This window comes from Emydura macquarii, unplaced genomic scaffold (genome assembly GCF_026122565.2).
Source record: "Emydura macquarii macquarii isolate MOO-44397 ecotype Brisbane River unplaced genomic scaffold, CSIRO-AGI_Emac_v2 contig_2199, whole genome shotgun sequence".
In the NCBI taxonomy this organism is placed as follows: Eukaryota; Metazoa; Chordata; order Testudines; family Chelidae; genus Emydura; species Emydura macquarii.
This window is the reverse complement of record NW_027132336.1, coordinates 159,292-185,881: the sequence shown is the minus strand read 5'-3', so window position 1 is coordinate 185,881 and position 26,590 is coordinate 159,292. Positions and strand designations below refer to the sequence as shown.

General features: G+C 41.6%; 2 protein-coding genes and 1 long non-coding RNA gene across 4 annotated transcripts in view; all 3 read left to right on the top strand.

Moving 5' to 3' along the window:
• ABLIM2 (actin binding LIM protein family member 2) overlaps positions 1-2,391 on the top strand; it is a 208,588-nt gene extending 206,197 nt beyond the window's left edge. For both annotated transcript variants that reach the window (XM_067558866.1, XM_067558867.1), the window contains one exon: positions 599-2,391. In XM_067558866.1, the coding sequence (XP_067414967.1) occupies positions 599-712 (114 nt within the window). In that variant the 3' untranslated portion in view covers positions 713-2,391. The remainder of the gene's footprint in view (positions 1-598) is intronic.
• Positions 2,392-14,225: 11,834 nt separating this feature from the next.
• Positions 14,226-18,048, top strand: LOC137160330 (uncharacterized). Its single transcript, XR_010921844.1, has 2 exons — positions 14,226-14,311; positions 17,792-18,048. It is a non-coding gene; the product is annotated as an uncharacterized lncRNA (long non-coding RNA).
• A 1,696-nt stretch (positions 18,049-19,744) lies between these two features.
• Positions 19,745-26,590, top strand: part of AFAP1 (actin filament associated protein 1) — a 155,747-nt gene continuing 148,901 nt past the window's right edge. Inside the window, exon 1 of the mRNA XM_067558865.1 lies at positions 19,745-19,866. The gene's annotated coding sequence lies outside the window, so the exon portion shown is untranslated. The remainder of the gene's footprint in view (positions 19,867-26,590) is intronic.

The window sequence follows — 26,590 nt, the reverse complement described above, 5'->3', positions numbered from 1 at the left end:
TCAATTGATACTGAATAAACTGGAAACATCAAATAAAAGCACAGCTCCTGTCATTTCAAAACAGCTTTATACAACATCTCATTGTGATATGACTCTAATCCCACACCCATCTAAGCACATTTTGCATGTAAGAGCTTAACAGCATGATCTCTCCTTTGTTACAATGCTACGATTAGTGAACTATCATGGTGTCTATTGGACTTATTATAGATCAAGGGGGAAAAATCCAGGTCTGAAATTACATGGATAATAATCTCTTTAAATTCCCAGATTGGTTTAAATAGGTTTCAGTATGTTCTGTCATCAAGTTATACATATAAATAACTATATCTCTTTCCCAAAGATCCTAGCTTCTACTCAGTGGGAACTTTATTGGAAAAGTTTTCTTTTGTGCAAATAAGCCATTGCTATAAATAATTTCATTTCCCAACAAATCTTAGCTTAATTGATTTTGATGCCATCTTTTTCAGAATCAGTGTGGGAATTTAAATGAAAATCCCAATACGTTGTTTCATTGTATGAGTTAAAGTGCAGGAAAAGGAGAAATACTCCTTATTTATTAAAGCACTTACCGTATCTTTGTATTTTCTTTTTCAAGAGACACTTATCCCCTGAAGAGTTCCAGGAAGTCTTCAAAATGAACATTGAAGAATTTGATCGTCTGGCACTTTGGAAGCGGAATGACCTAAAGAAAAAAGCCCTGCTTTTCTAACCTCTCACAAACAAAAAAATAATGTGCTTAATCAAAACAAAAATTGTCTTGCCAGAACTATCATATGCAGTTACTGTTGAACCATTGTCCAGATTCGTTGTGTTAGTGTATGTGTGAGGGAAACAAAGGAAAAGATTATATGGCAGTGCATTGGAATAGAGGTAATTTGCTGACATTGCATGAAAGGCCTGTTCTGTCAGCAGCTCTTGGTCCTAGCCAGTTTACAACATACAGAAATCTAGCTTTAAATTAATTGTTGCTTGTGGTTATTGCTTGATGAAAAAGGAAATTTTAAAAGGGAAGATAAAGAAATGTCGCTGTGATGAAAGAAATCCATCTAACATTTTGTTTCAATAAGTTTCACAATAATGATAGAACTTTTACAAATCACATGACTAATGAACATAAAGTTCTCCAAAAGGGAGATGATAGGCTATTTTTTTTTAAGTAATGTGGTAAAGGCCAAAGAAAAGCATTTCAGCAAGTACTTACTGCAACTGTTTTTGTGTGGTACTTTTTGGGAATGAAAGCAAAACTATCAAAGCACCTTAAATCTAGTTCTTATACTTTAGATGGAAGCTACGCTCTCAAAGGTCACGTACATCTAAATGGTAACTAGTTATCTTCGATTACAACACAGAGTTTTTATTTTATTACAAAATATATTGTAACAAAATACAGTTATAATGACTAAAACATATAAAGAGATCTACTAAAAATATTTTATGTCCCATTCATTAGGAAAACTAAAGCCTTATACAAAACTGGTTCAAGGGTGTATAGTACCAGTTACTTGTGTTTTCCTGATCTTTTGGGGATTTTTTACATTTCATGCTGATACAAATACCATGTAATCTTAATTCTATATATATATATATCTACATATAAAATAATATTGTTTTGTAAATATATGTTAAAGCGTTAAAGGCATACTTATTTCCTCCATCCTTTGGCATTTTTTTTTAAGCCTTAAGAGCTATGGTGGCAATTTAGTAGCTGTGGAATAGTAGTGTTCAGCATAAAATGTAACAAAAACAACAACAACAAAAAAAGCTTGATGTGCTCTATCAATAATTATCAAATGGTAACCAAATATACCTATTATAAAAACCCTTGTTCTTTAATATTTGCATGTTTCTGTACAAATCAAATAAAAAACCTATGTAATATTGGTGCAGCACCTTGAAACTTTATCTTAAATAACAAGCAAAGTTAACAAAATCTACGTGTTTGATATGAGCATTAGATATTAAGATCTCTTCCAGCTGAAAGACAGTATTAAATTTAATAATTTCATATGGTCAAAAATACAGTTGCTGATGAAGAATGTTTTTAAAGTGAGTTGCTAGTTTTATGTGATGCTAGAAGAGCATTTAAAAAAAAAAGTACTTTTTCAGCCATATGTTAGCGTTCTACATTTTTACTGTCTTGGATATTTGTACTCATCTTCTACATCACTGACTTTTTGCATTTCCTTAAAGTAACTTTAATATATGCACTGCTTCACACTAGTTTGACTGGTCCAGTGATGGAGAAATTGTCACGTTGAACATGCCTTCTTCCAATTAACATTCAAAATTCATGCTGTTGGAAATAAATATTTTCTCATGACCTAAATGTTTTGTCTGGTAATACATATGTTTAGAAAAATCATTAAAAGGAAGACAGAATTCAATAAATGTGCTAATCATTTTAATGTATGTAATTTCAAATGGTAATGTTGCTATAAGTCTGTTCTTCTATTGATACTAATATGTAACTCCCATTACACTTACAGAGAATTGTGTTCAGATATTGAGGAGAGAGGATTCCCCATAATATTTAACGCAGAACTGAATTCTGCCAATAGTTGTTCCCAGTGGAGTCAGTGGGAGCTATAGACTTGTATCTACACCCACTGGATGAAATCCACTCATGTTCCAAATACTCATCAACCCCTTTGCACAAATCCTCAAAATAAGGATTAAGTAGCTCTTATGTAGTACATGGGTCCCTTTCAAGCCTTCCATACTGGTGTGACTTTCACCCATAGTGACATTATAAGTCTTTAAATATATTGCCTTAACAAGCATTTTTTATATTTTCATTACACTACCCTGCATGTGTATTTTAGTAAAAGCATTTTGTGTGCCAGATCATTAATGTTACAGTTTCTAATGAGCCTGTTACAACTATAACCTAAAAGTCATTGGTATTTAAACACTTTTCCATAGTTGGGCCAAACACATCCCTCTTAAGGAGGTTTCCATGAAGGTTTGAAAAATTTCTGTTCTACACAAAAGCAGCACAATTTGACATGCTGTTCTTTATTTTCAGTTGGTACCAACTGGTGGATCTTTCTGTGTTTGAAGTTTCTACCTCCACATTATGTTAACCTGCACTTTGCTCCTACATAGGTATTCCCTTGCACATTTTGGAACCTGATTCTCGTTCACAATAAGGCCATTTTACACTGCTAGAACTGTTAAACCAGACTTACTGTGACTGAAGCTATGTCTATACTGCAATCAGAGGTATGATTTGCAGGTTGTGTAAACATACCCATGCTTTAATATAGCTAGCTCAATAAAAACAGCATTGAAGAAAAGCTGGCACATGTTGTACAAGCCTACACAGTCCCCTGAGATATGTACTTGCATAGCTAGCCTGCGCTCAAGTCCATGCTTGTGTTGGATCATGGATCTTAAACATGGTCCCTGGCCCCCAGCTACCATCTGGCAGCTCAGTGGTATCACCAGCTGGCGGACCCTAGTTCACCATAGGCATTGCCCAAAAAGCTTCCAGTTGGAGGAGACATCTGCCCTCTCTGATTGGCTCAGACTCAGTAAGCCAGAAAGAGGCACAGGAAAGTTGTCTGAGCAACCAAGTGAATTTCTGGCTGGCTACTACATGGATCCTGCCTTCTCACCTGACTCTTGAGCCCTGCCTAGTTTCTGATTCCTGCCCTGTCAAGTCCTTTTCCTGGTTCCTGCCCTGCTGCTTTGTTCCAGACTCCCTGCTTCTATGCCCACGCCTGGCTGCTGACTCCGGCATGATTCCTGACTCTGGCTCTGACCCTTGGTTTGACTCCTGAATCTATCTCCATCTCTGATCTCTGGTTCCTGACCACCACTGCTCTGACCACTACATCTGACTACCACAGCTCTGACCATCTATGTCCCGCTCTACAACAGTGTCTTCACTGCTATTTTTAGCAAGGTAGCTAGAATAAAGCTAGCGTGAGTATGCTTCCTCAAACTGCAAATCATATCTTCCATTGCAGTGTAGACCTAACCTATAATCTGACCCTTTAATTTCTAAAAATGTACCTTCTTCTATCTTTGAAATGCAGATTAAGGTTTTATTCCTTTATTTTACATGCAGGAACCTAGAACATCTATTACATGTGAACAGACATACACAAACAGTAATCAGTATTCTCCTAGATCTGTAAAGTTCCAATAGCCAATCCTAAATAGCTCTACAAAATGGAAAATCCGGGGGGGGGAATCTACATAACACGTGACAAGTGTGTTACAGGGTAATTATTTAAAGCTTTGCCAGGATTTTCCATCTAGTAAAGTGGTCCAGAAATGGCTGATACAAACCTGGACTTGTAGCAGGACATCAATCCTTTTTTAGACTATGCTCTTCACAGTTTATAAAATGTTCAGTGCAGCTATCTGTTGAAATATGGAATACCATTGTGTGCCTATCAACATCAGTTATGAGGTGCCCATATATGTCTTCATGAAGCAATGAATTCTATGGGTTCCCCCCCCCCCCCCCCAGAGATTCCATGTTTGTCTATGGATCTGATCTAGGTGTCTCAGACAGTCAGGTCTTCCCTGCTGTGTGGTTCAGCCATCACCTTATGCATTTCAGTACAGAAGTTCTCTCACACACACCCTCCCCCCACACACACACACAGACTAATGCTGAAGCCAGTTTGTTTCATCATCCTGGCTTTTAAGACAAATGAATCCTATGACAGACACCTACTAGAGCTGGGGCATATCTGAGCTCCTCTTCCATACAGGAAATCAGTCAGCTCCCTGATTGCCATTATCAGAGGGGATGGATGTCTTTTACCTGAGTCCTTGCTGTACACTGGCTGCTGCTTCTGCCTAGAGGCCACTGTTACACTGTTGTTTAGATTTTTGAAAGCTGAAGCAGCTGAGATGCAAATTGGGAAGGAGATAGTTGCGGGAAGCTACGTAGAATCCAATAACCTTCTGTACAAGGATTTCAGGTGTGTCCAGAAATGATATGACAGGCCAACAGCCATGATTTCTCCTCAGTCACATGAAACGCTGAGGAACCTTGCTGCTGAGTTCTTTTAGGTAACGCACAGTCTGATCATGCCAGACTGCTTCACCCTGCTAGTTCCTTCAGCTGATCTCCAGCAGAATGATGTTATGTTATTTGCAGATAAGATAGATGAGCTCCAGGGCAGGCTCTCTGGGCCTTTGGATTGTAAGATCCATGGCTTCCTGACAGGCACTGTGCTCCCCTGCCTGGATTTGACTTTGTTTCTGAGGAGGACATCCCAAGATCCATCCTGCTGCTTGCCCAGCTTGGTTACTTTAAACAACGGTGTGGCTGTAGTATGGATGTTTACAGAAGTCCTCAATGCCTTCCTTAGCAAAAGGAGGGTGCAGACTGTCCATAAAAACATACAGACATTCACCTCCGTTTCAGCAAACCCCCTCTTGAAACAGGAATGCTTGCCAACTGTCAAGTAGTCTGCAACCACCACATTTTTGGGAGGGTGATTGGAAAGGCAGTTGCTGTTCAAGTCTGGGTGAAGTTGGAAACCTGTGACAATCTACTTCCCAGCCTTCTTTTGGAGTTGAGGTGGCTTTTGTCAGGGATGGTCATAATGTTCTTCGGCAGCCGTTGGATCAGCATCCAGTTTTGTTGCAGAGTGGTTACTTGGGCAACTGAGGGACAGTTGTGGTGTGGCTGGAACTAAAACATAGGAGTCAATTGATAATGATTTGCAACTGTGTGCTCTCACAGACATGGATCTGTTCTACGTCTCATGTTGTTCAACCTGTATATGTAGTCTTTTGGTTGCTTCTAAAGTTCTAAACACATGGTCAGGTATCATTTATATGTCGATGATACACAAGTGTGTGTCTTTTCCCTGTGGCTCCACAAGCCCAGTCTCAGCTACAAAGAAATACTTGGATGATGATAGCAGCTGGCTGTCCTGGTGCTATTCAGCCCTCTACCCTGCTGTTGGGTAAAGGCTGTTGATGTGAAAACTTGCTTCTCTTCTGTGTCCTTGCTTGTTGTGGGAGATTCTTTCTTAGCCAGTGAGTCAGGTTAAGAATCGTGGCATCACTTTTGACTATGCCCTGACCCTGGAGAGCCATAGTTTATAAGTTGTTTGTGCTGCATGCCATTCGATAGAAATATATTCCCTTGTGACCATGCGGACTGATGGTTTTGTAGAGAAGGCAAAATGGTAACTTGAAATTGTATGACGTGAGATGAAGTTATAGGATAAGTATTGTTACGTGGAATTGCATGGCAGAGTATGTGTGGTACGAAGACTGAAAAGAACACATGCCACTGAGTGCACAGAGAGACATAGCCTCAGACTCCTGGATGGAAGTTGCACCCAGACTGCCCATCTGGAGCTTTGAAGGGGTTGAATTTGAAGGATGGATGGTTGGTTCTTGAGAAAAGAGGGAGCTGGATCACAGAGGGGGTCACGGAGCTAGACTGTGATCAGGAAGGGAAGCACTGCTAGGCTCTTATAAGATTAGGCTTTTCCCTCCTGGAGTAAGAAGCAGGTTACTGACAGCTATTGTAATGTTTAATCTCGTGCAATCAAAGTTTAGTGGTTTTTCAAACCCAGAAGTCAGAGGCGTAGTCAATAGATGGGTATTGAACAGATCTGCAGTGCCCTCGAAATAAAGTTAGGAAAAGCAGCTAGGATTGCCGTGTATTTACAGGCAAGTATCCTGAGAGGTACCTTAGAGGGGAAAAGGGCTGCACCAATAACCCAGAGACACCGGTGTTGAAAACAAGTTGTGTGCCCAGGAAGGGGCAGGCTATGACAATTTTATTTCCATTTTAATGCAATTCTGAGCAACAAGTGGCAGATTGATTTTTTATTATTATTGTTAATATTTTTTTAAGTTGGCACTGGTATTTTTTAAGCCCGTAATGAAGGGTTTCTCTACCTTTTCCACACTGCTACCCCCTTCTCTATGACAAAATCACCCTCCCATCTAGCCAGACCCTTCCCCCTCCCCACCTCCTATTAGCAAAACAGGAAGGGCAAAGTGGTCTGACCTCGTCAGAGTTGTGACTCTACTGACCACACATCTGGTATAGAACATCTATCGTTAATGGTACAAGCCTGGCTACTCGAGACACCTCCTTCTTGAATCTCATCCTGACAAATATCTGCACTCCCTCACCACCTTGGGATACCAGCAAGCTGTAAATTACCAGGTGCTTGCCCTTTTGCAGTGATTGGCCTTAGGACGAGGGTCTAATTTCCTCCTTACATCAGCCCATTTCTCTCTTAAAAACAAAACAAAACCACCATAAAATTGTTCATTTCCCTCCAAGCATTTTCTCTTTGACAACTTTTGGTTTCATATTTATCATCTTTGCCTCCCATCTCGGTGAGTTTTAGACACCTTGAATATTATGATGATGGCTCTTTGTTACTTTTAGCAGGTTTCTTTTCTTCTTTTTTTAACTGTTAAATCGGTTGTGTAGCACCCGAAACAGTTTGGGAATATAGCTATGCCCAGACTGGATCAGACCCAAGGTGTCTTGTCTCCAATAGTGATCAACCTCAGATGCTCCAGAAGAATGTATAAAAACCCCACAGTAGGCAGATATAATGTAATCTCCCCCTACATAGTTCTCATCCTGATCTCTAGTAGGTAGAGATTGGCTTAAGCCTAAAAGATGAGGTTTAATATCCCTTCCACAAAATATTTATAATTAATTATGATGTCTTGATACCTTGCAATCCATATAAATATCCAGTTCCTTTTTTTTAATCTTGTTAAGTTTTTGGCCACAATGATTTCTTGTGGGTTCTACAGTTTAATCACATGCTATGTGAAAAAGCATTTCTTTTTTTCACTTTTTAAATGTCCAACCTTTTAATTTTATTGAATTTCCTCTTGTTTTTGTGTTACAAAACAGGAGAACAGAAGTTCCTGATCTACCTTTTCATGTACCATTTATTTTTTTATATTCTATTATCATGTCCACCCTTATTCACCTCCTTTCTAAGGTAAACAATCCCAATTTTCAATCTCTTTTTATATGAGAGGTTTTTTTAAGCCCATGATCGTTCTCATCACCCTGATCAATTCTGCAATCTCCTTTTTGAGATGAGATGGCCAATACTGTACACAATACTCCAGGTAGGGCTACACAATTATATAAAAGTATATTATTCTCCATATTACTTACCATCCCATTCCTTAGGAATCTAAAATCTTGTTTGTTTTTTTACAGCACTTGCCAATTGAGTAGAGGTCTTTACTGAGCTGTCTGCAAAAATGCCCAACAATTCATCTCAGGGTCTGGTTTTTGGATGGGCATCTTCTTTAGAGCAGTCATGTTCTGAAGCTGTACAAAAAATACTTTTAATAGCAGGAAGGATCCAACTAGGAAATGTTACTTTGCCAAACGGAAGCGTTTATCTGGGTGCATCAAAGATGTATTTCTCCAAGAGCCGCAGATATTCCTCTCATTCTGGGCTATATTCTTTCCTTGAAGACAGCAGTTCTGTCCTTACGGGGCCACTTGGCAGCAATCAGTGCATACCATCCACCTTCATAGAGCTACTTGATCTTCTCAGACCATCTGACTAACAGATTCTGGCAAGGCCTAATCAGAACCTTTCTGTATATAAAAAAGCTTACTCTTCAATAGGACTTGAACCTGGTTCCTCAGTACTCGCTAAGCCTCCTTGTGAGCCATTAGCTTCTTGCTCCATGTCACTCCTATCCATGAAAGTTGTATTGCTGGTTGCCATCACATCAGCTGCAGGAGCTGATGAGTTTGGGGCATTAATGGTGAATTTTCCGTACACTATATTCCATAAGGACAAGGTTTCATTATATTTACACCCTAAATTCACCCCCAAAGTAGTCTCCGAGTTTCACCTACACCAGTTCATCTACTTACCTGTGTTCCTCCCAAAACCTTGCACATCTTCAGAAGAAAGGAGGCTTTATTCTCTTAACATTCAGAGAGACTTTGTTTTTATTCTCTGCAGGTAAAAGGCTATCAGGAAATTCCCTAGACCATTTGTCACCATAGCAGAAAGGGTACAGGGTCAGGCTATAGTTTCTCAAAGAATCTTGAAATGGAGCTCAGGATGTATTTTGCTCTATCAGCTGTCTAATCTTTCCCCTCCTTATGGAGTCAGAGCTTATTCCACAGGAGCACAAGCAACATCTTGGCATTGCTACAAAAGATGTCTTTACTTGATATTTGTAAGGCAGCTATGTGGCACTCAGTAGCACCATGTTTGCAAGACACCATGCCTTGGTGCAGGATGCCTCTGCTGATGCATCTTTTGGAACAGCAGCCCTTTTTTCAGCTCTGCCATCTACAACTTCACACCATCCTCCTATTTGAGTACTACTTGTCAGTCACCCACAGTGGAATACACATAGGGATCAGCATGCGATGAAGAAGAGAAAGTTACTTACCTTATAGTGACTGGAGGTTCTTTGAGATGCATGGTCCCTATCTGTATTCCACTACCTGCCCTCCTTCCCCTCTTCTTTGGATCTTCTCTGATTCGCAGTGGAGAAGGAACAGGAGAGCTGGTTGATCCACCCTGCCCTATATCTGCTTGGTCGGCAGCGCAGATGAGCCAGGGCATGTGTGGACCGACACTGCTTTCAAAATTCTCCGTGTTCAGGCACATGGAGAGCATGCATACCCTCAGCAGAATACAGATAGGAACCATGCATCTTGAAGAACCTCCAGTTACTATATGTAACTTTCTCTTATGATGACGCAGAAAGTAATTGAAAGGTCGACGTGAGCCATATTCCCTAATAAATTTCAGGGACTAACATATATTGGTTAATCCCTTAACACAAAAGATATCCTATGATTGTCAAGAGACAATGAAATAGAGAATATTCATCACTGTGCCACATGACCTAATTGTGGCTTCTTGGGGGCCCAACGTTAATATGCCCCCACCATGTCTTTTACCTGATATATATACTACTACAATCTATATAAGCAGTTTTCCTTCTGATGTGTTCACTCCATGCAACTATACAGTTCCCTGTTAGTTAAATATCTGAAGAGTCTCAACCCTGTTATTTTCCCAAAAGGATAATGGATCTATGCATGCAATTCCCATCATTGACAGTGAGACTTCTGCTGCTGACTGAGGGGGCAATATATGCATCAAACTCACTTATGCGATTGGAGTAAGTATAACCCACCATCAGTGTGTGTGTAATATGTGCCCAATCCACAGAGAACGTGAGTCTCCAACTACATGACAGTGTAGTGTCAGTCTTAGCCAATACACTGAACCAGGAAACTCCAGAGTTGCAAGCATGAGTCGCTACAGCTTGAGTTAGAGGCAGGCTCTGTTACTGGATGCTGTAACAAACTCTCATTCTGGGTGTATAGGCAATGATGGGGACATGTAACACACTGACCAGTGGGTTACGTAAGATAGTAGGATATGAAGAATTTTGCCATTCAAGACGTGCCTCTTTGTAGAAATTTGTGATGGACAGCATGAAGACAAAGGCCAGATCCTCAGTTGGTGTAAACCTGCATAGCTTTATTGGCCTCAATGGAGTGATGCTGTTTTACACCAGTTGAAAGTTTGTACAGTTGACAAAACACCAAAGGATATGATCCTGTAAAGGGCTGAGCATTTTGACTCTGACTGACATCAGTCTGACTTCAGGGGCCTTGGGGAGGCTGAGCTCCTTGCAAAGGACCCTCCACAATTTGACACATCGTAAAATGAGTGAACTACTTTGGGGTTTTCACATGCTTAACCTACAATGTTGCCCTCCTCTCTGTGATACAATGTAGATATGACAGCACAATTCGTCCCTCAGAATCACTTGAGACTCTAGTTCTGTAACTACACTGTTTCTGTAATGAAACAGTAAAGACCTGAATTATGCATAAATTCTATCTAGTTAATCAAGAGGGAATTTTATGGGAGGTAAAAAGGAGAAGACTTTGAAATTCTGTTTTAGCAGTGACATGATTCAATTTACCTTTACATAATCCCCCAAGCATAGCCAAAATAGTTTTTCATACTGATGTGAGAATTATATATTCATCTTCAAATGGCTTAGTATTTCAGAAAAAGATTATTGCTGTAATTTGATTATTTTTTGCTCTACTAATTTTTTTGGCAGTGCATGAATGCCCATGTTCATAGTACAATAAAAATTTTTACTCATAAATATGTATTATTACTTTATTGTAGTAATTTCTGTCTACTCCATTTAAAAAATGAATCAGATCCCTTCCCAAAAAAGGCCCATAAAATGGCCCTTTCCTTAAATAGGGGCTTGGATAAAAGATGTGGGACGTAGTAGAACATAGAATAGAATTCTGCTCCCATTTAAGTTAAATAGAATTTTTCTATTGACTTCAGAGGGAACAGAATCATACCATAAATTAGTCTGAGTTGTTAAATCATGTTTCATGAGCGATAAAATGTGTGCTTTTCCTAGCTTTTTTTTTTTTTTAAGTGATTTTTTTACTTAGTTTACACTGGAAATAAGGCAGCTTTAGGATGCAGTGTGCAAATAAGAGTGGAAAACACATTGAACCTATACATTAAATGTAAATTTCACATCTGGAATATACTCACATGCATGTAATTATGTTAAACTATGTGTTTCAGTCTTGCTACAAATCATTTAATGACTGTAATAGTATTGCTGTTCTAATGGGATATTATTATGGCATCACATACTGCATCATTCTGGAATTAGATTATGCCTAAAAATACCTTTGCGCCTGGTCCTACTTACTAGGAAATCAGTGGCAAAACTTCTGTTGATGTCAGTAAGAGTAGAATTGGATCCACTGTATGTAGAAGCAAACATAACAATAATAATACTTATTCTTACACAGTATTTTTAATGCACAGATCTCAAAATGCTTTAAGTATCATGAAAAGAGAAAGTGTCCATAAACCAAACTATTGTTAGTGAAAATTTTTGTTCATCCATTACTCCATCAGAGTCCCCTTGAACTGAACAGATAAGGAATGTAGTAGAACATAGAATAGTAGAACATAGAATGTTTTTACGAGAAAAAAAAAATAGTAAGCACTCAGCATTTGACCCACTGTATCTTTACATTATGTTAGAAAGCATTCTAAAACTATTAATCTGGTCTTACTTTCTTGGCAACATGAAAATATGGCTCTTAACTTTCAATTTAAAAAATGGTTGACTCAATACATCTAAGATATAAATGAAATGAAGAAAATACATCATGGTAATCAATGGAAAAAGCTATTTAACTGAGGGTAATTAGGAAGAAGTGCTATGTAAATACAGGTGTTGTAAAATGTCCCAGTGAGATTACTCAGAAGAACGTGAGAATTTTCAGGAATGTTGCAAGCAAGCCATAAGAAGTAATTCTTCTTCTCCAAACTGTGCTAATACAGCCTCAAGTGAAGTATTGTTTCCAGTTTGGGGCACCACATTTCGGGGGCGGAAGTGTGATGCAGAATGTGACTGGCTGTTGACCAAAGGTGGGAAGGCATGCTTGTTAGCACCGCAGGGAGCAGAAGAGTATAGATTGCAAGTGCTGGCTAATTCAGGGGTCATGCGTGATGAGCCACGGATGCCAAGAAAGACCAGTGAATGTGGAGCACAGATGACCTGGAACTGTGAGATCTCTTGGTGATTGCCAATGGTGATGACCTCCAGAGGACTGTCTGATGTGTGATGGGACCTGAAGAGAGGAGTGACCCGTCAATAGCATCCACAAGCTCAGGGAAGTCCTTGCTGAGGATGGGACTTCGATGCCCCTTAACAAAGTTCCGACTGATAAAATCGCCTGAGGCACCCAAGTTGACCAATGCTTCTAGGTGGATGTCTGGCACAGCAGAATGCTGATGTTGAAAATGGAGATTCAGAGAGGTAGTGTGCTAGTTAGGGGCTGCCAAGGTTCTGGAGGAGAGGTGGCAAAATGATTCACTGGGCAGAGGAGTGAAGCACTATTCCAAACCTAGCTCCCCTACTGAGGCTGTGCTCTTGTGTTTCCCACTTGCGATGGGATATTTACCCCATAACAGCCATGAAGGGGTTAAGATGACACAGATAAGGCCAATTAATGTTATAGGCTGCACCTGGGTTTAGAGTCGAGGTTGAATGAAAATGACTAATGACTGATAAAGCCCAGCTGAGGGAGAAGCTAGCTAAGGTATAAAGCCAGGAAGTTTGCAGCAGAAAGAGGCTATAATGTGGAAGCTGGTAGTCATTCTCTAGGTTTAGATAGGGGAAAAAGAAGAAACCTGGGGAGAGAAAGAGGCCTTTGGATCCTGGCCTTGAAGGAAGGGTTTACCACGAGGTGGAAGAGAAAAAGCCTATGGGAGGCAGAGTAGGAAGCAGCTCAGGAAAAAAGCAGCAAGGTTAGAGATTGTGCAGCCCTTGGCTGCTGATTGTAGGGTTTCTGGGCTGGAAACCAGAGTAGCAGGTGGGCCCAAATTCACCTACCAGCCACTGGGAAGTGGCATACAATTTTGGGAGATGCCAGCTGGTCCAGAGGAACTTTGATACCCTGGAAGGGGGAACTATAGAGTGACCTAGCCAGAGGGCTGAGTCCCAGAAAGAGAGAGCACCCCAAGTCGCAGAGAGAGATGGGTGAGTGGATGATGGAAGGATGCTAGACTGGACCAGAGCTAATTCCCTAGACAGAGCCATGCGGATTTGCCACAGTGGTGAATGAACCTCATGACACTGACACAGGGGTGGTCCAGAACTTGGCTGGGCACTCGGTTGCAACAGGCACAACCCCGGTGCCCGATGATGGTTCTTTTTGTCGGTGGAGAGGTAGGGCTGGATTTGGTTGACTTGCATTGGTTTGGGGTATGGTAGGACAAGTGAGACCATGGAAGGCAGAAGAGTTCTAGCCATTGGGGATTGGATAGCACAATGCTTTTCTTGGGCTCTCTCCATTAGTTGCTCATCAATCTAGATGCAAAGATGGGTTAAAGCTCCCAGGTTAGGCAGAGATTCCATCTATACTAGCTCACCTTTGAGAGAGTCTTTGAGCCTCTGCCTAAAGTGGTGTCCCTGCACAGCCTTCTTCCAGTGGGTGTCTGTGGCCAGACATTGAAATTCCATATTTGGCAATGGGCCTGGCACCCTTCCAGAGGGCATGGGGAGCAGCTTCTGTGGCACGTTCTTGAGTGCCCATTCAAAGCTGCTCTTGCTCTTAAAATGTATCTTTTCACTGTTGGCTATTGCATTTGTTGGTGCATATACTTCAATTATTGTATACCCGACATGTCTTGTTTATAGCCTGGCTGTTGTTCTATCATTCTCTGGTTCCAGCACTGGAGGAATTGGACTGCCAATGCAGCAACAGCACAGGAGGAGCTAAGGTGTAAGTAAAACTTAATTAATTAATCCTCCCTTGATTACAGTTGTTTGCTATTTGTGGTACTTCTTCCCAGGTGATGCCAGTGCAGTCGATATCCTTTGTCATGGTCTTCTGCCAGTTCTTACTTGGCTTCCCTCACTTTCTCTTTCCTTCCATGAGCACCCAATTCAATGCTTGCTTAGCATGTCTCCCATCTTCCTTTTGGTGTACATTTCCCAACCATCCGAGCATTCTTTCTTTGATATTTTCTAATATGTGCTGCTCTGCTAGATCACTTACTCTCCCGTTAATTAATGTGAGAGTGTATGTGTGTGATTACCAATCCTTCTCATTCAGGTGCTTCACGCACCTTTTAGCCTTGTCAATCTGGGGGGGCCTGGCAGCTCCCCACACTATTCTTCTCTGCAGCATTTTGAACCCGATTACAGTTGTCCCCAGGGAAAGATTCAGGATCTGCCCTGAATCTCTCTGCCTTCTATGAAGTCAACACACTAACAAAATCCAGATCATTTTTACCCTGGTATACAAAGCGTGTAAGAGGGGCATCAGCTGGTCCCAGAGCATGCCCCTCTTGCCATACCAACTCAGATTTGCCTTGTGACCAAGACCCAGCTGTGAACATCTCTGAGAATTGGCTGCCCACCCAGAGGCCTATTGTCCAGATGTCCCTGCTTCTGCCCTATTTTTCCCTTCTGGCTCCTTACAGCTCAGTAATGGTGGGGAAAGTGCAGCCAGATACCTTGCCCCACTTGCCTGCATTATGCATACTTTCGCTCTTGGGGGTAAGAGCCCCACCAGCCCACTTGTCACCCACTGACTACTCTGGCCAGCCACCCTGGAACCCAGCCATTGGGCTTCCCCCAAACAGCTGCACATGCACATCCCCTAGCACATGCTCTGGCATATGGAATTGTGGAGGGAGAGGGGACAGCCAGGGGAAAACAGCTATACTCCTCTGGGTCCTGACATTGCCCTGGTTGTGATCCTGAGGTGATTCCATCTAGTCTTCGCTGGGACCCTGCTGGTCACCCTGAGGGCATTCAACCCTACATTGTGGGGCCCTGTGGGCACGTGAAACCATGTCAGGTGCCTCTGCTGCCTTCTTAGAGCAGCTGATGATGATCAGTGACCAAGAGAGACTAAAAGAGTTCCTTTTGGAATGCAGGGGGTATAAAATACCCCCACCATATAATGGTGGGTCAGTACCCTTACCCGGTCCGGCCTCTTCTGTTCCTCTTGGCTTCACTCAGGTAAGTCAACAGCCTTTCCCCTCCCCCTTCCCTGTAACCCAAATATGATAGGGAACCTTTAAAGGACCCCCATCCTCTTTTTCCTTCTGCCTAAAGAGTCTGGAGTCACTGCACTGAATTGTGCTAAGCATCCTTCTCAGGCAATGTTGGTTAAAGAGGATTTCTGAGGTCTTCTCTTTTGAAGCCTGCTGGAACCATAGAGACAACAGTCAAGAAAAGACAAGGTGGGTGAGGTAATATCTTTTTATTGGACCAACTTCCCTCATCCATCTTGTCTCTCTAATATCCTTGGACCAACACAGTTACAATATTGCATACAACAATCAAGAAGCTAAGATGTGCTGAAAATTTTGGTCTTAGTAGATTTGGCAGTGTAATAAAATAGACCAAATTGGCTCCAGGATATTTAAAAAAATGAAATGCACAAGTTTTCCCTTTGTAATATATATGTATGGGCCAGGAGCTTAACCTGAAATTAATTTAGCTCATTGTTTTGACAGAAAATGCTAAGCAAGTGCAAAGCCCACTGAAATTAATGGGAGAGTTGTCTGAGAAAGGACTGCAGAGGGTCAGGCTATATTTAATTCTCTCTCAAACTAAAAATCATGTTTTATGGGGGGGAAGGGTTATGTCTGTTAGCCACAAGTCCACAAAGGAAGAATGTAGGTAGGGAAATAATTTTTTTTCAGTCACACATGAAGATTCAGTAAAATAGGGGTAATCTTTTCCCCCACACAAATTGCCTCAAGTTCTCAAAGGAGCAGCTTAAAGATCTTTTAGACCCCTACAGATAGATGAGAATTGTAGTTAGCATCCCTAGCAGCATATAGCAAAAAGTATTGTTCCTAGAGGGTGCAATTCACCCCTGTGCAGAGGACCAGCACATGCCCCTGCATTGCTTAAATCCCACACGAGCCCTACTTTTAGGACTTAAGTGATGCACAGTACTTGTGCTGTTCTTTGAGTGCTTGCTCATGTCCACATACCTATAATAGAATGGACATGAGTAAGCACTCGAAGAAGAACAGCAGTTACTGGTAAGTAACCCTGTTTTTCTGCACCTCTACAGAGGAAAAGCTGAGTAACATTCTGCAAAAAATTGTGTAAAGTGGAATTTCTAAAATAAACTTGATTTGCAAATTGCATTTAATATGGAAAATACCATATTCTCCCAAGTTTTATTATTATTATGATAGACACTGTACATATATACATGACGAAAGAGGCAGATTTCCTGTAGTAGAAACAGTGGGGCATATCCTGGTGTATAATGACATAGCTCCATAAATGAATCTTTGCACATCTTTATTAAACTCCATTGTGTAATATCCTGATGTAAATGAGTTTTGGATCAACATTAATTATAATCTTAGTGAACAAAGCTATGTGCAGTTTGATATTTGTTGTCTCAGTGACTCCATATGAAAGGCCTTCAGTTTACAAGAGGGAAAAACAAAGTATTGTCTACCTCTCAGCTATGCAAATTCAACATAAGATCTGAAAGTCAAACGGGGTTCTTTCTGATGTATCATCACCAATAATAAAGATTCATCAAACCAAAATATACCCTAAGTTGCACCTGTGAAACACACTTCATTTAGTTAGGAAGCACAGTTCAAATCACTTCAACTTCAGTAAACAATTCTGTGGATGAAGCACAAGGTCACCCAGCTTACCCAGTTACATTTGCTCTGCAGGGATAATAGCAGTAAAAAGTAGCAGTAAATTATTTTAGTCACTGAATTCAGCAATTTGTTCAGTAGGAAGAACAACGCTTTAAAATGTAAAACTATCAAACATGGCATTGGCGCACCCCAGAAATATTTTTGCCAACAATGGGTTAACATAATAGATTACATATTTGATTGGAGGAATTAGGGGTCCCTGGACTCTCAAACAATTTCATATTTCATGACATACAGAAGAGAAATGAGAGACTCCTCTCAGTGGAGATGCTCCTTCTAAAGGCATCCCAATGCAATGTTAGCAGTTAGCATAGTGTGAAAAGAGAAACAAAAATTGCTACAAGCAGGGATTCAGAAATAAATGTAACTAATCAAGGGTGAGGCATGCACTTTTTTTAGTAAGCAAATAAAAATTAAAGGTGAATAGTTACCATCCACAAATATTGACTACAAAACTGAGCTGAAAAAATTAATATGCCACTCAACCATGAGAAAGCAATGCTTAAAAGTTTGTAACCAGCAAATTATTTTTTTTAAAAACGTTGCAGGAACCAACAATCGCAACAACAAAAAAGTCCTTTGGAGGCCCCCAACTTTAAGCAGGGTGTCCCCCTAGGAGGAATTTGTAGCTAAATTTGTCTTCACAGAAGTCTCCCACATCCACAAGCTCCAGGAAGAGGTTAGAGGTCCTTACGACTGTTTGCCCCTAGGATGCTGTAGATCCTATTTTGTCATCTCCTATCTTGGCACGGGCAAGACAGCAAGAATGAGCACCTCTGCCCTTCTCTCCCATTAATGATTTGTATTCAGTAGCACCTAACAGACCCAGATGCAAACCAGGTCCCTATTGTGTGAGGTTCTCTACAAACACAAGCCCTGCCCCAAAGAATTTATAATTTAAGTAGTTCCTGGGCAAAGTTTAAAAATGTACCTGTCCAATGCTCTAGGTATACATGTAAATTAATGTTCTTTTTGAAACAATAGGAACCTTCAAACTGAACTAGTAATCAGTGCCTGCCTATTGTCTTGTCTATATTCCAAGTTTCACCATTTTAACTTCAAATACATTTAAAAACCAAAGTAACTAAATCAGTCCAAAACTCTTTAGGGACAGTTCTCATTTGATTTAAACCTGGTTTAAATTAGTGACTCATCTTAAATTACACCTTTATATTTAAATCTGGTTTGTGTTATAGAAATATAGGGCTAGAAGGGACCTCAAGAGGTCAACTAGTCCAGCCTCCTGCACTGAGGCAGAACCAACTGACCATCCCGGATAGGAATTTGTCTAACCAGTCCCGAACTAAGCTAAATCGAAATAAGCCAGGTTTAAACTGATTTAAAAGTGTCCACACAAGATTTTGCACCATTTTAACCAAACAGGTTTTAAAATCAAAGGCTTAATTAAACAGGTACTGCTTTCAATACAGCCAAGCTCAGGCTTCTGGATTGCTTTATCCCAGTTTAAGACATCTCTGGGTAGGAACAGGGGAAATGCTGTCAGACTAGAGAAGAAGGCTGGAGGCAGAGCATTTTGGATGTCTTGTGCAGCAGGACTTTTCTGTCTTGGCATCCTTCCTCCTTACGTGCAGGCTTTATGCCTGTTGCATTTGCAGGCAGCATAGGTCTGCTCATAGACCGTTTGGAGCTAAGAGATGGCTTGTGCGGTTTACACTGGCCCCTAGATAACCGGTAAAATAGAAGTCAACTGGGTGTTCGCCACAATTATTACAGCACAAAGTTCAGCTGGAAGGGATGTCACCCGCCATGGTTTACTCATGCTAAGAAGCCAGACATTTGTATGGCTGCATGAAATTAACGGTGAAATGAGGGGGCAATGAGCATCCTGCATTGCGGTGAGATAGGACTTGGGGGGCAAAATGCAATAGGGAAGAAGTATCATTTACTAAGAGTCAAAATCCTGGAGGAGACTGTATCCCCCCCCCCCTTTGTCCCCACAAGCACCAGACTTGCACTCCAGCTTCAACCTCTCATGTTCCCCCACCAGGAGCCTACAGCCCCTCCCCCCCGGCACTTGCTTTTCCCCAGGTAGAATCCACAGCAGCTAGCGGCCCTCTGCTTGTCCCCAAGACCTCCCCCCCAAATCTCTGCTTGTCCCCAAGACCCCCCAATCTCTGCTTGGATCTCTACGGCCTTAGATCTCCAAGAACTGCCCCCTCCTTAGCCCTCATCCCTTCTGCAGCCCCCTAGTCCCCAGGGTGGTGCTCGACACCCCCCCAGGAGCACCGAGCCGCTGTGTCCTCTCGGGGTGCAGCCCCGCCAACACCCACCTGCCCCGGAGCCGGGGTTAGGCGGGGCAGCCTCCCCCCTCCCTCCTTTGTTCTGCCTGGCCCCGCCTCCTCCCGGCGCTGGCGGCTCATTGGGCAGAGGAGCCGCCAGTCTGGGCCGGCTCTGGCACGTGTGAATGATACTCCCTGAGCGTGCGGGGCTCGGCTCGGCTGCCTCCTGCTCCTCCTTCTCCCCACCCCCTTCCAATTCCAGTCCCGGAGTGGAGCAGCGCCCTGCCCGCGCGCCCTCTCCCCATTGTTGCTCGGGGGTCTCTGGGCAGGCGCCGGGCTTTGTGCTGCGGAGAAGGGAAGTGCTGCCGGACCGCGCGCTCCAGGTAGGAAACGTCTCTCGGCTGCTTGGATGCTCGCTCGGCTGCCCCTTTCCCGGCTCCCTGTGTACAAACCTTCCCCCCCCTCCCCGCCAGCTGCACAGCCAATGCCAAGGCAGCAAGGGCCAGCTGGGCTCGGCGACAGGGGGCTCTGCAATGAGAAAGGGGCTTCCTCCGGCCAGGCTCTGATGATCCTCCCGGCAGCCCCTGCAAACAAACAGCCGGGGCTGGAAGTTGTTTGGAAAGCAACTACCCCAGAGCCAAAAAAGTCTTTCTCTTTTTTGGCTGGGAGAAGCACATGGAAAAAGCTGTGATGGGGCCAGAGCATCAGGCGGCAGCAGTTCAGTCAGTTACTGTCCGCCCCCCGCCCTCCTTGCAAGATCTCTGGGGTTTTTTCGCCTGACTCCGGCACTGTTACATGATGCAACCCTTGCGTAGGGTTTGAAAGAGCGAAAAACTGGGTTGAGCTCTTCACAGATAATGCCATCTGGTTGTGATCCTTGTGACTTAAATCTCCAGTGCAAGGCACCAGCCTGTCTGATGGGCTGTCCCAACCCAGAGAGGCTACTGCTTTGTACAGCAGAGGGTTTCATTATCCTCCCCCACCTTTTGGGAAAAAGGAAGGGGGTTTCCATCCCGATTTTGTCATTTCAACCCATTTCAGTACAGGGGAGGGATTGCATCATGTTACAGTCCGGGAGTCAGGACAAAAGCAAAAAGAACCGTCTTTCCTGACCTGTCCCCACTGGCTTCACCAATATATGACCCCCTCCTTTGTATTTCCTGTTTAAACAGAGGTTAAAACTAAAAAGCAGCCGTGTGATTGGTAGAAAAATATTCAGTTCACAGCGACGTATTTTGATTTCTTCCACTGGGTATTTTTTTAAACTCAATTTTTACTTTGTCGGTTCTGATTGGGGGATAGATTAAATTTACCAGAGATTTAGTCAGTTGGAAAATAAATAGTGAGGCAAAAGAGATATTTGGAGCCAGGCAAATTGAGCATATTCTCTGGCTTGTGTACAGAGTCCAGAGACTTCCAATAAGCTCCATTGATCTTGAGAAACTAAGGGGTTGACCTGCCTGGAGAGCGGTATGGATGAATATACATGTGTCTCAGAGAAGAGTCACCATCTTTCCTTTCCATAGATGTTAGGGATGGAAAAGACTCTGGCTTTTCCAGGCTCTCCCAATTGTTTTATCAGTGTTTATTCCTCACACACACACACTATACTTTTAGTTTAGTTTTTCATGCTTGGTCCATGGATGATGGTTTCAGGTAAGATCAGAATATAAAGTAATGAAGCAGACCCCAAATGCAGAGAGATTCCTTCAAAAGCATTATGTTGTAAGCTGTGCTCATCCTAACCTCACATCTTCTAAAGATTTCTATTGATATCACTTTGTTTTTCTCCATGGGAGAAAACTACATTCTGACAACATCAATCAACTCTACTGTTTATGATGTTTTTCACAAATGTAGTATCCTTCCCCCCAAATACAGCTTTTCAGTATTGTTCAGTTACCGCTATAGGCAGCACAGTGCCATAACTTTCCCTGAGAAACTGGGAAGGGTGTCCAGGAAAATATGAAGTTTAATTTTTCTATGTCAGATCTGCTTAGGCATGGCAGATGGGAGTTGGGGAAAGGTGTCAGCTGGTTTTGTAGTTGGTAGTTTGTTTGGGATACTTAGCAGTGGATGAGTACTTCACCCAGCTCTCCTCTATTGGGCATCCTTCAGTCATCTCCCCGGCCTCCCGGGAAAAAGCTGCACAAATATCTTGCTTTCGTAAACAAGTTACTTGTCTTTTGGGAGAAAAAGGCAATGGTATAGAAGATCTGGGGCACTGGGTAGAATGGGTGATGGCAGCCAGCTGTGACCATAGGGTTACCAGAAATAGCTGGGAAAATCTTGAAATGGATTCTGAAAAGAAAAGGAGAGTCTACACACTCTGTTCTCTTTTTGTTAAAACACCCATTGATTTTAATGGCAGTCCTGTACATGGGAATGAGAGCTTAGTGTTGGTGTTTTGTGCAAGGAAAATCTCTAGGCAACAATATCAGCATTGTGTTGCTATTATGAGCTCTCCAGTAGAATCTTAGATAATAGGGTTTGGGAAGATCACCTGTGTCAGAACTGTTCCAAATAGGCTGTCTCTTGAAAGGAGTGGCTGTGATCACTAACAAATGTACAGAACATAGGATCTTCAATAGATCAGACATTGATGGTTTTAAAAACCTTACAAATATTGGATGGCAGTATTTTTGTTTTGTTTTTAACATAAATACTGTGCTTCTGTTTAATCTGCATAGCCATCCATGTGGTTTTGAAGTGCTTTATCAAAAGAAACTAGTGGGAGAGTTTCTAGACAGAAGATGCTGATCTGATATCATGGAGAGGGACCTTTTTCAGAAAGTATGTACCTGCTAAGGATTCTACCAAGGCTTTAGGTTGAGCCATGGGAAGGCAAGCAAAAAATAAAATGGTCTCCAAGGCTCCTCCAAATTCAGGAGAGTTTCTGAACTTTAAAAAGAGAGAAAGAGAGCTTATTTATTTATATTTAAGAAACTGTCACTGAAAGCAAAAGGAGCCAAATTCTGCATTGTTGTACACCTGCACAATCCCATTGCCTGCATGTGGTACAAGAGCAGAATTTAGATAGGTTTAGAAGGCTCTATGAGTTTAGAGTAAGTTAAAGGTGAGAATGGCTTTCAGGGAATGGTGCTTATGGCTGTAGGAATAGGAAATGAGTACACTGTGGTTGCATCTTTTGGAAGTGATTCTGTTTGTTGTTCCTTTCCAGTGGTGTGAGGAAAATCAACTCTAAGATCAGAACATGAATCATCTTGTGACTGCTAGTCATCAAAGCTTCCCTGAAACACAGTGCCCTGGTGCAAAGCCCTTGGCATTTCAGTGCTGGTTAGTAGTATATGGAGAGGTACTGGCTTAGTTTCAGGCTTTTGTCTAAAACTTTCATTTCAAATACCTTTACCAAGGGGTAACTGCATTTACCAAAGCTGTTTCCTTTGTTTTGGAAAAGGGGTGTGGCTAAGGGGTGTGGTTTTTATATTTTATATTTATCTAAAAAGATAATCTATCCTGATAAGTGGGAGGGGGTAGAGATTGCCTCCTTTTTCTTCCAAATTTACAAATGATTGGACACATTTAGTTCGTTTTTGTGCATATAGCACTCTAAAACCGTTTTGTTGTCAGCCTCTTCAAAAGATTGATGCATATTTTCCACCTAGACAGTTCAGTTAAACAACTCATGAATAATGGCTTACTGTGGATTTATTTCTGTATTTCCATATAGTCATCACTGTGTCTATTGATTATTCACTGAGAGCACAGAAATGGATAGGTATCTAGGTTTTTGTACTTCTGTAGGCAATGTTCTTAAGTCTTTCAGACCTAACTGAAATTAAAAGAAAAGCAGGACTAAACTTAGGTTCTGTGAAGCTACTATGAACACTGAAACAGGGGCCTTGTGCCTTCTAAAATATAACTTTGAAAAATATACCTATTTTAAGTCCTTTGTCCATGGAGGTGTCCCAGAGAATTTAAGAAGAGTCTATATAGTTGTATGGCATCTAGGACTGGCCTTGCAGAGAATACACCTTCTCTAAATGACTCTCAGAAAAGACACTGAAATCTTGCATTTATATCTCTTATGGGAAGGCAACTGTAAAAACTTAAATGCACATTTACCGGATGAAAATAATGTAATCAAAGAGAAAAATAATGTAAACACTTATTTTTGTACCGGACGTGGATCACATTCTACCCTTGGTTGCGTTAAACGGATAGCATGAGCGATTATAAAAGTGGCCTGACTCATGTTTGTTTTTTTCAGGGATGCTTACAGGAACAGGGTGGGAAATAATCAGAAATAAAGTCAAAAGCTGGTATAAGCACAGAGTGGGTCAAATCTTCCTTCAGGTACAGCTATGGCAGAACATGGTTCAAAGCATGCATCATGCAGTAAGGTCTGATCGTGCAAGCTGCTGAAAACCCTCAACTCCTGTTGTAATCACTGTGATTTAATGGCGCTCCACTCATTGTGAAAATGGGCCCTGGGAGAATACATTAAGTTGTAGGGTGGACTAATCAACATCTGGCCTGGTCTACACTAGAAAATTAGGTTGATTTAACTGTCGTTCAGGGCTGTGAAAAATCCACACCCCTGAGTGGTGTAATTGAGCCAACCTAACTCCCACTGTACACGGTGCTTGGTTGATGGAAGAATTCTTCCGCTGACCTAGTTACAGCCTCTTGGGCGGGGTGGGTTACCTGCGGGAGAACCTGTCCTGTTGGCACAGGTAGTGTCTTCACTAAAACACTACAGCAGTGCAGCTGTGCCACTGTAGCATTTCAAGGGTAGACAAACCCTCTGTTGCATATTTCGCCACTGTATCTATCAAGATAAATAAGGTGAAAACGTTACTGTGAAGGATTGCTTTTGGCTTTCTTATAATGTCTTTGCTGTCAAAAATACAAGCGCCTTGGGAGTAGACAGTGTATGCTTGTCAGTAAAAATGGTTAGAAACAGACTTTAAAGAAAAACAAAGAAAACTCTTGCATAAATAAGAGAACTTAATCTGCTCATTTTTTAAAAAATAAAAAGAAAGAAATTAAAAACCAGTGCACCACTCATTTAATTATAAGTTCTGAGACAATTCTGGGATTTCTGTTTTCTGAGAGGCTGTTGCTTGGACATATCTTTGCCAGGATGTGTTTTAAAACTGAGTGGTGAGGAGTTTTTGCTACAGTGCAGATGCAGAAAATCTCTGCGCTTGTGCCAAAGGCTTTAAAGGGCACTAAATCCTGAACAAAAAACCCATCATTCATCAGTAATAAGTATCAGAAATCAGTGCACAAGTGATTACTGTTTAAACTGTTCTGTTGCTGATGTCTCAAAGATTAGGTATTTTATCCCTCAGCTGGTAAAATACAGCATTTGTACAAATGAAGTAATCGTGGTGAGCTGTACTAAGTATACATTATTCATTAGGGAACTGTCATCATATCATGTTTGTGAATCCCTGAAGTCTCTATCCCTTTCTTAATCATATCTAAACATTTATAGAACACAAGAATTTGGTGTCATTCCACTTGACTGGCTGACCATCCTTCTGGTTCATTTAGTCCATCCTCCGCTGGTAGCCACTCCTAGTGAATGTGCCCCATCTGAAATAAATGGAATTCCGAAAGTGGGCCTAATTCATACATCCGCAGGAACAAAGCCAGCACAGTGATCTTTAATAGAATATTTCTAGCTGCATTTTCTCTTCAGGGAAAAAAGAAGATAAGCTACTTAATGGAACATGTTCTTGTTAAACCAACAAATTAATATTATGCATTAGGACTATCAAGGTGCCATCTGCATTAATTTTTAGGCCTCTAAACTTGAGTGGTAGGAATGATTTGTTTGTCCAGTAAAAAGTCTCATTACCTACCTGGTTTAATTTTTAAGCGATGAACTACAGACCCTGAGCAAGTTAGAATCTTAACTGGTGTTTGAGTTACAATCCCTTATCATGATAATGTCATTGTTCTGAAAGAGGAATGGAAGAAGTGATGAAGGAGAATATAATGTGTATTGTTACTAGCAATTAGCATAAGAGGTTAAATTGCCTAGGTATTTCTTATCACGACCAGCTGCAAACTGAGAATTAAGGAGTGGCCTTCATAGAATTTGCTAGTGTAGTCATCAATCAGATATGGCACAAAGCTTTATCACATCCTATCTATGTGGTTCACAGACCACATGCTGTCTAGTCTGAGGGGAGAAACAAAGGGAACTACTGTAGGTTTTAAATTAAACAAAACAAACAAGGGTGAGTTTTTCCCATCTGTGCTAACTTCGCTGACAAATTTTGACTTGTACATTGTGCTGCTGGTCTAGTCTAATAAAATGAAGCAGTTTTAAGTCAGTGACAGACCTGCACGAGACGCTTATACATTGCAGTTTCATTTACGAATCAGTCACAAAGCCTTCATCCTATCTTCTGCTTCCATAGTCAGTACAGCTCAATGCTGACCCCAAGCAGAGCACTATATTTTTAAGAAGGAATCAGTGTGATTTATTGTTTTTCAAATATTTGCTGCAAATCTGAGTGGTGTAAAATAAATAAAGGTTTTTAGACTGCACTTGCTCTTAGATGAATTGATACATCCCCCTCCCCCACCCCCAAGAGATTAGAGCCTGTGAGTGGATGTTTTAATTTAAAGGGGGTTTTTTTTGGTTATTGCCCTAGCAAATGAATCTATGATGTTGTGGTCCGCTGATGGAGGTCTGAGCGTATTGAACTAGAAATATGTGTTGCAATCTTTCATTCAGCACTGGTGACAGCTGCTTGACTGGGTGTATGGCAGTTTGTCTTGAGAATATGTGGAGAAGATGACCCTGTTGTGAGGTCTACTGACTACGATCTGTCTAGATCAGAAGCACAGGGCTTGGTAGCCCACCTGGGGCTGTTGACCCTCAGTAATGTGATGTGTTCTCTTGCTCTACGTGCGCCCTTCCCGCGCTCTTCTCTGTGCAAACGTTCGAACTTTTCCCTCTTCTTGAGCCTGCTCTGCGTTGCTGAGGAATTACTTTCTATATAATTAATTTTTTCATTCCTTTTTTTTTCTCTCTTGTTTTTTTAAAGACCTCTGAGGGTTTGTTTGGCAGCAGGGTTCCTTTGACATTATGATGGAAAGGAGGAACCCTTGGTTCAAGTAGCC